The 11979-nt window shown below is 34.2% G+C and overlaps 2 protein-coding genes across 4 annotated transcripts; both read right to left on the bottom strand.

The window, feature by feature from the left end:
* Positions 1-2729: 2729 nt before the first annotated feature.
* Positions 2730-4169, bottom strand: LOC140985737 (GATA transcription factor 9-like). The gene is made up of 2 exons (XM_073453633.1): positions 3752-4169; positions 2730-3497 (listed from the first exon to the last, which is right to left on the bottom strand). The coding sequence occupies exons 1-2, from the start codon at positions 4043-4045 to the stop codon at positions 2847-2849; spliced, it is 945 nt and encodes a 314-aa protein (XP_073309734.1). The 5' UTR covers positions 4046-4169; the 3' UTR covers positions 2730-2846.
* Positions 4170-7130: 2961 nt separating this feature from the next.
* On the bottom strand, positions 7131-11492 carry LOC140986235 (protein transport protein SEC13 homolog B-like). 3 transcript variants are annotated; one of them, XM_073454336.1, is made up of 2 exons: positions 11342-11492; positions 7131-8362 (listed from the first exon to the last, which is right to left on the bottom strand). In XM_073454336.1, exon 2 carries the CDS (start codon positions 8268-8270, stop codon positions 7365-7367), a length of 906 nt encoding a protein of 301 aa, XP_073310437.1. In that variant the 5' UTR covers positions 8271-8362; positions 11342-11492; the 3' UTR covers positions 7131-7364. The 3 variants fall into 3 exon arrangements, with proteins under 3 accessions (XP_073310437.1, XP_073310439.1, XP_073310436.1); XM_073454338.1 differs by having other exon boundaries at positions 7131-8324; positions 11342-11426; XM_073454335.1 differs by lacking the exon at positions 11342-11492 and adding an exon at positions 9431-9724 and having other exon boundaries at positions 7131-9385.
* Positions 11493-11979: the final 487 nt, after the last annotated feature.

The raw sequence follows: 11979 nt of genomic DNA on the forward strand, positions 1-11979 counted from the left end.
AAAAAAAAAAAGAGTAGGTCTCTTGTGATACAGTCTCACGAATCTTTATCTGTGAGACGGTTTCACGAATCTTTATCTGTGAGACGGGTCAATCCTGTCGATATCCACAATAAAAAGTAATACTCTTAGCATAAAAAGTAATACTTTTTCATGGATGAATCGAATAAGATATTTATCTCACAAAATACGACCAGTGAGACCGTCTCACACAAGTTGTAAAAAAAAAATTTAATTTCATGTAATCGAATAAAGTTTTACCCGTTGAGAAAATACATATTCATCCTTCGATCTATGGTAGCAAATTAAATGAACTTCTTCGACACGTAGGAGTATGTTTCTTTGGATCTAAAAAAAGTCGTCATATCATTTATTAAAATTGTGAATAAAATTGCGAAGTAGACACACTTTATTTAATACTAATAATTGTACGTGCACATTAATTAGTATTTGTGCTTAATATGAAGAATACACTAATTATATCGTTTTGACTTTACGAATAAAAATATCAAAAGTTCATAATGTGATTGAAGCTGATACAAATTTAAGCTTAAAAATCTATTAGTATGTGCAGTAAAAAAAAAAAAGATATACTAAAGTGCATATGGATAATATTTTGATATTTTAGAATAAATAAGGAAAAGTACATTTTAGAATGAAATCTAGTTGAACGAACAAGTCTTCAACTAGGTATTGTGGTTAAACTTCTTCAATACGCTACGACAACACATCAAAAAAAAAAAAAAGACGAGTAGCGCGCATGTTCTCCGTTTTTCTTTGCTCTATCTTTCCATTATCGTCAAAAATCTTTTTGTGCGACATCTATTCTTCAATATACATATATTTAAACTAGAAATCCTTGTGCAGATACCTACAATATATGGAAACTAAAATTTCATTATCAAATAAACTCTTAAATAAAAAGATGTTTTCTAGAGATAATATAAATTTTATCATAAATAACATTAGTGTAGAAAATTTCTAGCTATTGACGTTATTTTTTTATGTGATGTTGAAGGCCGAGTTATTATTCTCTATTTGTAATTCATGATGTGATGTTACCTAATTTGGTTTAATATAGATTTACTGTTTTATTTTTTTTTTAAAAAAGTTATATAGGTCGAATTGGTTGGAGTTTAATTAATATTTTAATTATGTAATAAAAAAATGGAGTTTTCCAAGTTGACTAGGATATTAATGGTGGGCCCTGAGGAAGGGCAAATGTATACAGTTATATCCCGACAATACAGACCAAGCTTAATTAGCTCTATTTTTAATTAGACACACATTATTAAGATCTAAGCATTTTTATTTATCAAGCTAAAAATGAACTTTTGTTTGAAATTTTTTATTTTTTTCCCCGAAAAAACCATGTTAATTAAATATGATTAGACAAAAATTTGTGTAAGACGGTCTCACGGGTCGTATTTTGTATGACGGATCTCTTATTAGCATCCATGAAAAAATATTTTATGCTAAGAGTATTACTTTTTATTATTAATATCGATAGGGTTGACCCGTCTCACAAATCTTTTATTTGTGAAACGTATTACTTTTTATTGTGAATATCGATAGAGTTGACCCGTCTCACAAATCTTTTATTTGTGAGACGTATTACTTTTTATTGTGAATATCGATAGGGTTGACCCGTCTCACAAATAAAGATTCGTGAGACCATCTCACAAGAGACCGACTCATATAATTAAATAAATTAATAACTGAAATCCATGCTAGTGTTAATTTTTTTACTTCTTAATAATTATTTCCATGTACTAATATAACGAGTCAACGAAAATTCAGAGATAAAAACATAACATGTAATGATGTAAATGTCAAATACATTAATTAAATAAAGAGAAGATGAATGTAAAAGGCAAGTGTTTTGTTATATACGATATTTAAAATAAAAAATAATTTAGAATGGAGATAGGAGGAGAAATGTTGATTTTTTTGGTTGAGAGAAAGAGGCCCTCCATGTGCAAATTCCCAAACTTTGAAGAAATAGACACAATCTCCCCGCAATCCCATGGCCCATTGCTCCCTGATAAAAGCTTTGCACCCATTCCCATGATTGTAAGCAACTACTTTCCAGCTTCATGTTTCTTCATCGTCACTTTTTTTTGGCTATCTTTCAAGACAGCTCTACTCCCTCGTCTGATTGAGTTAATTATCATTAAGCCCTGTTTTTTGAGTGTCATATGATTAGGATGAGACGATATTTTTATTGAATCAGATGTCTTTCTAGCGGTTCAAGCAATATATCAATTCCATCATTGTTCGTTGGAAGTTCATGTGATAGACTACATCCGCAGTCTAAACTCGAATCTAGAGAATGCTTCGATCAAACACCGTCCTCGTAGTGCCAATCATGTGGCGAACGAATGGGCTCGAAGAAGGCTTCTTTCTCGTCAAAACTTTTTTTTTTATGGGCTACTTTTATATCTTCAATCGTTTGTATACATATATTTGCGGATCCTTTAATGAAATTGTTATTAGAATACTTGTATATGTTTTTTTATTATTATTTATGATATAAAGCAATGATCTTATATTTCGCCTTTCTTCTTATGAAATATTTGTGTGTGTATCGAGGCGCATTTAAATATCATGATATGTATAATAGTACCAATGTGAATTATAGTATACATTATAATTCTTGTCTATGGATTTGTAAATTTACCATTCTTTATGTTTGATACATAAATTTTTTTTTAAAAAAAAAACATAATGAATTGATTGCAAAAGCTAGGAATTAAATGAATTATAACTTCTACTTCAAAATTCAAATATCTAAAGCATGGTGAATTAGGGGAAAGAAATTAGTAATCTAATACGTGCTTGCACACTCATTATATCATGTGCGTCACGTCACGACCGTTGATACAGTCGTGATGGTGAATGAAGAACTCATCGCAGCCGTTGGATACGTTGAAAATGGAGACTTGACTTAGCAAATTCTGGTTCTGTTGCTGCTGCTGTTTTTGGAGATCCTTCTGCCTTCGGAGCTCGATCACTTTGCGGTGGGAATTTGAATGCTTTGTGGTGACAAAAGTCGGGCTTGCGGCGGGTCGGTACTCGGGCACGAGTCGACCCGATTTGAATCGGACCCCACAGGCGTTGCACAGGGTCTTCGGGCCCATCGGGCCGGTTCGCCATTGTGGGGTCTTCTCCGAAGAGCAGTGAAGGCATTTCCGGCCCGGAGTTTCTGCGGGCTGTTTTTTGATAGACGGTGTCGTTTTGTGGGTTGGGGAAGGGGAAACGAGGAGGAGGCGGGAAGACCAGTCGCAGGGTGCGGCGCGTGACCGTTTGCTTCTGGCTTTGCCTGGGACTGAGACATCGGTGGAGAAAATTGGTGGCGAGTGTGTGGTGGTGACGGAAGAAGAAGTGTCGGTGGCGGGCGCGGGCGCTGTGGTGTTTGTGGGAATGAAATGGAGTTCCTCGGTTGAGAAGGATTCTTCCACGAAATTCGACAACCATTCTAGCTCAGCTAAATCATCATACTGTAGAGGGAAAAAATGAAAAAAAAAAATGTCAAACACGAATTCAAAATTTGTGGAAGAAAATTTTCATTACTGTAATCGCGGTTACATCTTTTTGAAATTTATCATTTCGTATCAGGAAAAATCAACGTCGGTGAGTACAAAAAATTGTGAAAAACGCGCGCATAACTCAAACGGAACACATTCTCCATGCAGAAAATACTGGAATAATAATGGAAAATTATTGAAGAAAAGGGAATCAAAATAAAAATTACCGGAACACAGAGTTCGTTGCTGCAAAACTGCGACTCGTTGAAGCTGCGGCAGCTGACATTACCGTTAAACTGGCCGTCGCCGCCGGAAACCGATGAGTTACAGCTGTCGACCGCCGTGACGGTGGATGAATCACCGGAATTCCCTCCCAAGCTGTCGAAAAACACGTCGGTCACAGTTTCATCCGCCTTTGAAAAATCCAGCAAATCATCGACCATGAAATGAACACCATTATTGTTCAATTTTCCGTTTTCAACAGAAGAAAATTCTCCATAACTACCAACGAAATACTCCATGAATGTTATGAATTCAATCCTCCCGATTTGCTGTATAAATTTCAGGAAATCGAAATGGACAAAAACAGAGCAACGGTAGAGAGAATAAAGGGAAAAGAGCTTCTTTTGTAGAAGAAGACTGTGTGTGTGTTTTGAAAGTGAGGGTGAGGAGGGTGGGCTTTTGATGAGTCAGACCAGGGGCAAAACGGGAAATATACAAAAATGTTATTTAAAAATTTACTTCATATTAAATGAATAATTTGTACTTAAAAAATAAATAAAAAAAACTTTTTTTATTTTTCTTTTATATAATTAATAAATGCATGCATTCATCCATTTAACCTACCCTTTTTTACATTGTTTAAATAATTTTTATTTTTAAAATAACTAATAATCAAATGAAATTGTATTTCATATGTAAAATTATTATGAGAAAAACTTATAAGTAATTTTTATAAAAAAGAATTATAAGAAAAAAATATTTAAGTTTACTTTAATACCCTTTTGTTTTTTCTTTTCTTTTCCTTGTTTTTATCATTCTATCCCTTTTGTTTTTACTCCTACTTTTTTTGCGAGAGACTAGCAAGCAAGGAATAAAATGTGGAAATTNCATGCATTATTTAGGTAAAATAAAATAAATATTTTCATTTATATTTTTTTATATGTCATATATTTATGTATAAGCAAGTATATATAATTAAATTATGTAATTTTCAAGTGAAAAAAATAATTTATTATATTACATAACGAAATTAATGGAAATTGATTAAGCAAAAACGTACTAAAAAAAATTCAACCCTTTACCCTTGAGAATCGATCTCTCATGTTTTGTCGACGAGACTACACCACTAATGTCCAAGTTTACAGCTTGATTTTCTCTTTAATTATTTTAGCCTGAAAAAATTGCACTTTGACCATTTTACTTTTCTTTAATTAGTTTTTTTTTTAGACAAACCCATAATTAATATTTACACATGTTATTATATTCCTTGACCCACGTTTAAGCACGATGGGTACAGCTTGTACTTAATCTAATGATATGGCCATTGTTGTTTTTGAGTGTTTATTACTATCGTCTCAAAATATAGTGATATTCAAAATATTGTTTGTAATATTTGTATTTCCCGCATGTTTTATCTACGGATTCTTGTATCGTTTCGAATATCAGGCCGATTACAATTTTAAAAAGAGTAAGTCTCTCGTGAGACGGTCTCACGAATCTTTATCAGTTAGACGAGTCAACCCTACCGATATTCACGATAAAAAATAATACTATTAGCATAAAAAGTAATATTTTTTCATGGATGACCCAAAATAAGAGATCTGTCTCACAAAATACGACCCGTGAAACCGTTTCACACAAGTTTTTGCCTTGTAAAAGTTATCTTTCGATGACTGAATTACGTTAACATCAAATTAGAACAAACATTTGGTGTAATAAAAGAGTTTGTTGAATGGAGTGATTGGCTTTACACTTGATTTATTTTTGTTATTGGTGTCAACTTATATTCATTAGAAATGTTGGTACCCCATGAGATGGAATGAAAGGTCACTTTTGGCTTAGTTTGAATAGTTACAAGGTCTATTATTTGGCCAATTTACATCACATGTTTCATTTAATTTCATGTGCATTTACCAATACAAGTCCCACATATGACATGACATATGCTCCAAATTAGGAGATTAATCTTTCACTTATATATATGAATCATTTAATTTTTAAAAAATTATTAATTTTAGATCATTTTAATTTTCGTTTTTTTACAAACTCTTCTTTATCCGTGTTATTAGATATACTAGCACTCTAGAGCACGTGTTGTCTGCTTGTTCAATCGTAGTTTTGTTTTTAATTTTTTTTTGTTTCGTCAATATTTGTGATTAGGTTGTAGAATAATTTAACATATGTTTAGATAATTTTAATATATTATTTTTTTGTTACATTTGTTTCAATATTTATACTAAGTATTTATATGAGATTAAATTTATTTGTTATATCATGATTAACATTTTTTTAAAATAAGATACCTTTGTTTTACTCAAACATGGATAATTATTCTGGGATGAATATAGTGATTCAAACAAATTAAACCGATATTTCAAATGCCAATAATCCTCGTCAATTTTTTTTTTCTTTGTATAAAAAATATCTCTATAAAATCTGCATTTTCTTTCCCGAAGCCGTTCCAGAAATTAAATATTGATATTATATATAACAATAAAAAAATATCTCTTTTTTATTTTAGTTCGTGGGGTCCAACTAACCACGTGACAAAGATGAGGTTGCTTTGTCAGCCATCATGTGATATGCCTTTAAAAAAATCAAATTGCCCTAAATTATTTTATTATTTTATTATTTATTATTTATTATAAGCTTTATGACCATAAAATAACGTAAAACGATTCTTTGTACATGCATTATTTAGCACTGAATTTCTTCCTTAAAGGCTAACCTGTCAAGGGTCATAGTCCAAATGCTCTCAATAATTTGTAGTTTTATCTGAAATCGAAGATTTCGAATTCAAAACTCAATCACAAAAATCTACTTCTCCCATAAAAAACACAAATAAAAAAGGCCATTTTCGATTATGTGAACTAATCTTGTCGAGAAAATAGTCACTTAAAGTAACACACTAACACTCAAAGATTGTCACTTTAATACTTGAATTTCAAGACTTATGGAAATACAATCTTCAACCTTGCACAATACCATCTTGAACAAAAGACACTTCCAAAAACAAACCTCATGAATGAGATGGAAAGCCAGCATCTTGGATGTAAAAAGGGCACCATGCAGGAAAATGAGACTGACAAACCCTATACAGTGACATTTTCTAAAACGAGTGATCACCGCGGAGATGGACACTGGTAATTTATTACCGATAATGAGTTCATGTTTTTTACAGAGTAAATTTTACATAAAAAAAACTCACAAATACATATCCAGTTACATTTTTTTACCAATAGGGTCCAGCACGAACCGATATTTCTTGAACACATGAAGCTTAAACGAGACATTATCAATTAGCAAACTTCGGCCACTAGACAAAAACCAATTTTTGTGTCTCTGAGAAAAGATAGTACTAAATATGCGCAGACAAAGTGAATAAACAGCCTGAAAATGATCTCCCATCAATGTTCTAGTTAATTGCGTTGCAGAAGTCTGCTTCTTCAAGTCAAATTAGTCAATAATAAGAAGTCAGGTGAAATAGCCCGACCCTTAGTCTCATGCTAGTTGGAATCGACTTCATAAAAGCAGTATATGGAAACAGAAAATACCTTAAAGCCTTAAAAAGAAGATCCGGAAATGATCTAGTATAAAAAATATTAGGAACTCAAAGTTTCATGAGTCGACTGTAGTCACCTGCTGCCACTGTCCGTCCACTGCTTCTTTCCAGAGTGTCACAGTGTTTTGCCCATCAGCCACAGCAAGTATGTTTCCGGTAAGCGACCACGAGACCCTCCAAACAGGAGTCTTGAAATCCTTCAAAACTTTGCCATTCCATTGATCACCTTCCTTCAAAGAAGTCCACAGTATTACCTTTCCATCTTGAGAAGCACTTGCAATTGTTGACTTGGGAAGTCCTAGGTTTGGTGCCCAAGAAACATCCCGCACCCAATCGCTATGCATGCTCAGAGCTGGGAAGCAATCCAATCTCCAAGTTCCATTGTCAAACTTCCACACTTTCACCGTATTATCACAGCCACCAGATGCTAGCTTCTGAACAGGATCAAGCAGGCCAGTGCCTACTAGAGCACCAGGGGCGGTTGATGGGGCCCATGAGACAGATGTTACACCAACTGGATGAGCCTGGTCTATACGTGATTTGTCCCATCCACCATCAGGACCTGCCATGTAAACTGATATATTACCATCCGAAGATCCACATGCGAGACATAGGCCAAGTTCATGAGGTGCCCAAGATATCGAATTGACAGATGCTTTGTGATCATCGAAAACATGAGCCTGGATCCACTCGTTTTGATTTCCTTCCCTCCAAATGACAACCTTTCCATCATATGAACAAGAAGCAAGAAGTGACCCAAATTTCGGGTGCGCCCATGCTACTTGCCAAACAGGCCCTTGGTGACCAGTTAAAGTAGCAAGATGCTGAGATCCCGAGTTTGTAACTCCAATGATCTTGATCGTATTGTCAGACGAGCTCGTAGCGAGACGTTTACCATAGTAATCCATTGCCACATCATGAACAACATCTTGGTGGCCAGTCTCAATCTTCTGTCCAGGCATGTTTGATTTCCAAACAAGTGCCACCCACAACTTGGATTGCAGGATCTTTTACTCCTACAGCGTTGGCAGGCCTTCGGTTCAATGTCGCAGCACTTTGAACAAACAAAAAACAGTTGAATTCTATAATAGCAATTAAACTCTCGAATGACAGGAAAATCTAATCCAACCAGAAGGGGAGAGGAAAAGGTCACTCTAAAGCAATATATAAATTCACAACAGATTAATCTGAAAAGTAACAAAATGCACAACTAGCTGATTAAACGATGGATAAAAAGAACATCAACAACCTAAGTTGAAAGTTTCTTTGGTCATTCTAGTTCATTTTACTAATTCTAATTCTATACATCTGAACGAGTAAACTAAATGGACAAGTGTATACGAAAAGCTAAGAGGGAATGGGGAGATTTGGAACTTATCAGCTGCTGTAAAGAGTAATCCATTTGGGATAATGAAAAAGGTTCAAAAGTAAATAGTTCCAGAAAAGGTGAACCGCGTTGAACCTAGAGTTGAACATCAGAATTATTGTCTTGGTTCATTTATTTAATCGTTTTCATTTTGCATATTGGAAAGACTGCCTCAGCGCCAGAAATTTGGTTTGTACTTCAATTATCTATAACTAAAGGAATGACCAACGCTCTTTGTGAAGGGACTGATCTTGTTGCTGACTTATAAGCTCCAAGTTTAAGGATTGAGGCTGCTGTGGATGCTTAAACCATAGACAATCAGAGTAAAGTTTCAATCTTGACTCTCGAGGACAAAACTGGTGTCCAAGAGGGCGGTATCATTACAGACTCAAATACATAGGGCCGAGAAAGCGCGGAAGGAGGTTTAGTTACAAGATTTAGTGAGAGAAGTATCAAGGTCCAAGTCAAGGAGTTCCATAGTTCATCACAGTGCAAGTGAAACTTGAAAGGGAAGGAGAAGAATAATATGTGAGGAGAGAGAAGTTGTTCTGTTCTCTGAGAGTTTTGTTACTAGCACTGCTAAGGTGAGGAAGAGGAAACCTTGTAAACAGTAAATCTCTGGGAAAACTAAAATTACCATATATGATATTTCATTCCAATCATAGTTTCTTAAGGCGCAAGGTGCACTAAGGCACACAAGTGCCCTAGAGACTAAGGCGCAGGGCGAGTCACGTGCCTTATTGAAGTAAGGCACACTAAGCATAAATCATTAGAATTCACATATTTAACGTGAATTTAACTAAAATTTATATACATATAAATAGAATTCACATAATATTAAACAATAATTAAAATAAAAAATTCATTAACAAACATACATTGTAATATTCTTAAGAACATCAATTACCTAAACATTAACCCTCTTTGTCTTCTTAAAGAAAACGTTAGATGAAAAATTGGATAGGTCTTGGAATTAAATTGCAGTAAAAAAAACATAAAGAAAAAGAGTGCTTGCTGATATATTTAAGCGTTTATAAAATAAAAAAATAAAAATAAAAAAAATAAAAATAAAAATAAAAATAAAGAGAGCAATGCACTAACTAAACAAGTAATATATAAGTACTGTAATCGATATTGCAAAGAGAAGAAAAAAATTAAGGTTGCGCAGATTAAAATTAGGAGAAAGATAGTGCTCCGCGCGTAGAGTTTTGATGGAATAAAAGTTTGCCAATACATACATGCAGGGTTTTCTAATAATTAAAAGGTTATGGGCTTAATGCCTTAATCTTATCGGGCTTGGGTTATGTGAACGTGGGAAAACATTGCACACAAACAATTTTCACAGAAGCACGCTTTTTCTCTCCACAAGCAAGCCTTGCGTCTTGCAAGAGGCGTGCGTCTGGGCTCGCCTCTTGCAAGGTCTGCACCCAGGCGCGTAGGCGTAAGGCACACATTTTTTACAACTATGATTCCAATATTTCATTTTATATTCAACTTTGATTTCATTCGTTGAACACTTTATAGGAAAATTGAGATTGCAACATTAAACTTGTTTCAACTAGGCTTGATACATGAACTGGTGACCTTCTCATGAAGCTCATCAAAGAAAACAAGTGTTCAAGATCTTTGCCGGAAAAAACAAGTGGAGATTATTTGTCACCAAGACCACTAAGAATTTCGAGAGCATGGTCATCAATATCATAGGCGGCATTAATGAGGAGAATCTCATTGTTGCACACTTTAACGGTTTGCAAGTACTCAATAATGTTTATCTCACCCTTGTTTAGATGGCACATGATTTCTTTGAGAGACATAATACAGCCATAGGAGGGGTTAGTAAGTGTTAAAGAGGGTGGTCCAAGAGGGTAATAACATTGTGAGGGTGGCAATAGAGGGGTGGTGGTGTTAAGAATAAGCTGATCAGCCTGATCTTGGCAAAAGAGAATATTCAGGATTTGGAGTTGGTCCATTTGCTACTGCAGATGAAAGCAACAAGGTCATGGCCAACGAAGAGGGTATTAAATTGCATGTCCCCGGTGGAATAGTCGGCATGTTTTTATTTAAGCGGGCATTCAGCAGCCAACATTTATGTGATGAGGTTAGGCACATCAAAAATGGTCATGAGCCGAACTCCGGAACGATCACAGTTGGGTCTAGAAGAGACAGAAATGTAGGTGGCATCAGAGGAAGCTCTTGGAGAAAGTAGTGGATCGAGGGCTCCAGGAACAAAGAGAGGCGGATACCATATAAGATACTGATTAACATATTACATATAGTAGATTTCGTCCTAAACGCATAATAACTGGTACCTCTCGCCAATAACAACAATTCCAAATAAATCAAATTTAGACTCAATAAGCCAAAATAAGACCAAAAAGACTACGTCGTTGCCTGCATTCATTCAAATAACCAGAGAGTTCATTTCAAAGGACTTTAGAAACACATCGACTCACAATCACATCACGCTAATTGCGAAACCCTAACCCGATAGTTGCCTATTCAATCGAATCAATCACGTAAGCTAAAAATTCCCAAAATTCAACATCACTACCAAAACTTGTCGACACACAAATCATGAACATCGAGTAATAAAATCTAATCTTTCTGAATAGACTAAAAGTATAAAATGAAATAAATCAAGAATCGGTAAGAGGTTAAATTTCCCACCTGAAACGTAATTTGCGAAGCGCCTCCTGTTGGACTTGTCACTCCACTCGAGCGACGATTCACTTTTTTACGGGAATGGGGAGAGCAACGACGTCGTATGGCTGTTGACTTTTGTCTACATTGAGCTCGTTTAACAGATTGGGCCACACCACAAACATCAGTTGGAACGGCCCACTAAGGTTTCAACCCGATAAATTAATAATGTGTGGAAAGTATTATTATTTAGAAGAATTTATGGAGTGAATTTGTGATCCAATAATAATTATATAAGTATATCTATGTATATATTCAACAAAATATTGTATTATTTAGTTTAATAAATTTCTATACGAAGAAATACAAAATTTTCTAATATTTACGAAGTTCATTGATTTCGATCTAAAATATGTTCAAAAATCACAAATGAACAATGAGATGAGTAAAACATGGAACTATATTAGATAAAAAATTATAATAAAAACATATTTTATGATAGTATGATGTTTAATAATTTTTATAATTTATTAATTTACAATATCATGAATTGTATCATAGAGTTGTTTAAGGGTTTCAAGAAAAAAGTATTATCTTATTAGTTTATAAAATAATAAATAATTTATTTTTTTATCAAGTGAAAATATATCTAATAGAGATAATTA

Source organism: Primulina huaijiensis, chromosome 10 (genome assembly GCF_012295235.1).
Source record: "Primulina huaijiensis isolate GDHJ02 chromosome 10, ASM1229523v2, whole genome shotgun sequence".
Classification (NCBI taxonomy): domain Eukaryota; kingdom Viridiplantae; phylum Streptophyta; class Magnoliopsida; order Lamiales; family Gesneriaceae; genus Primulina; species Primulina huaijiensis.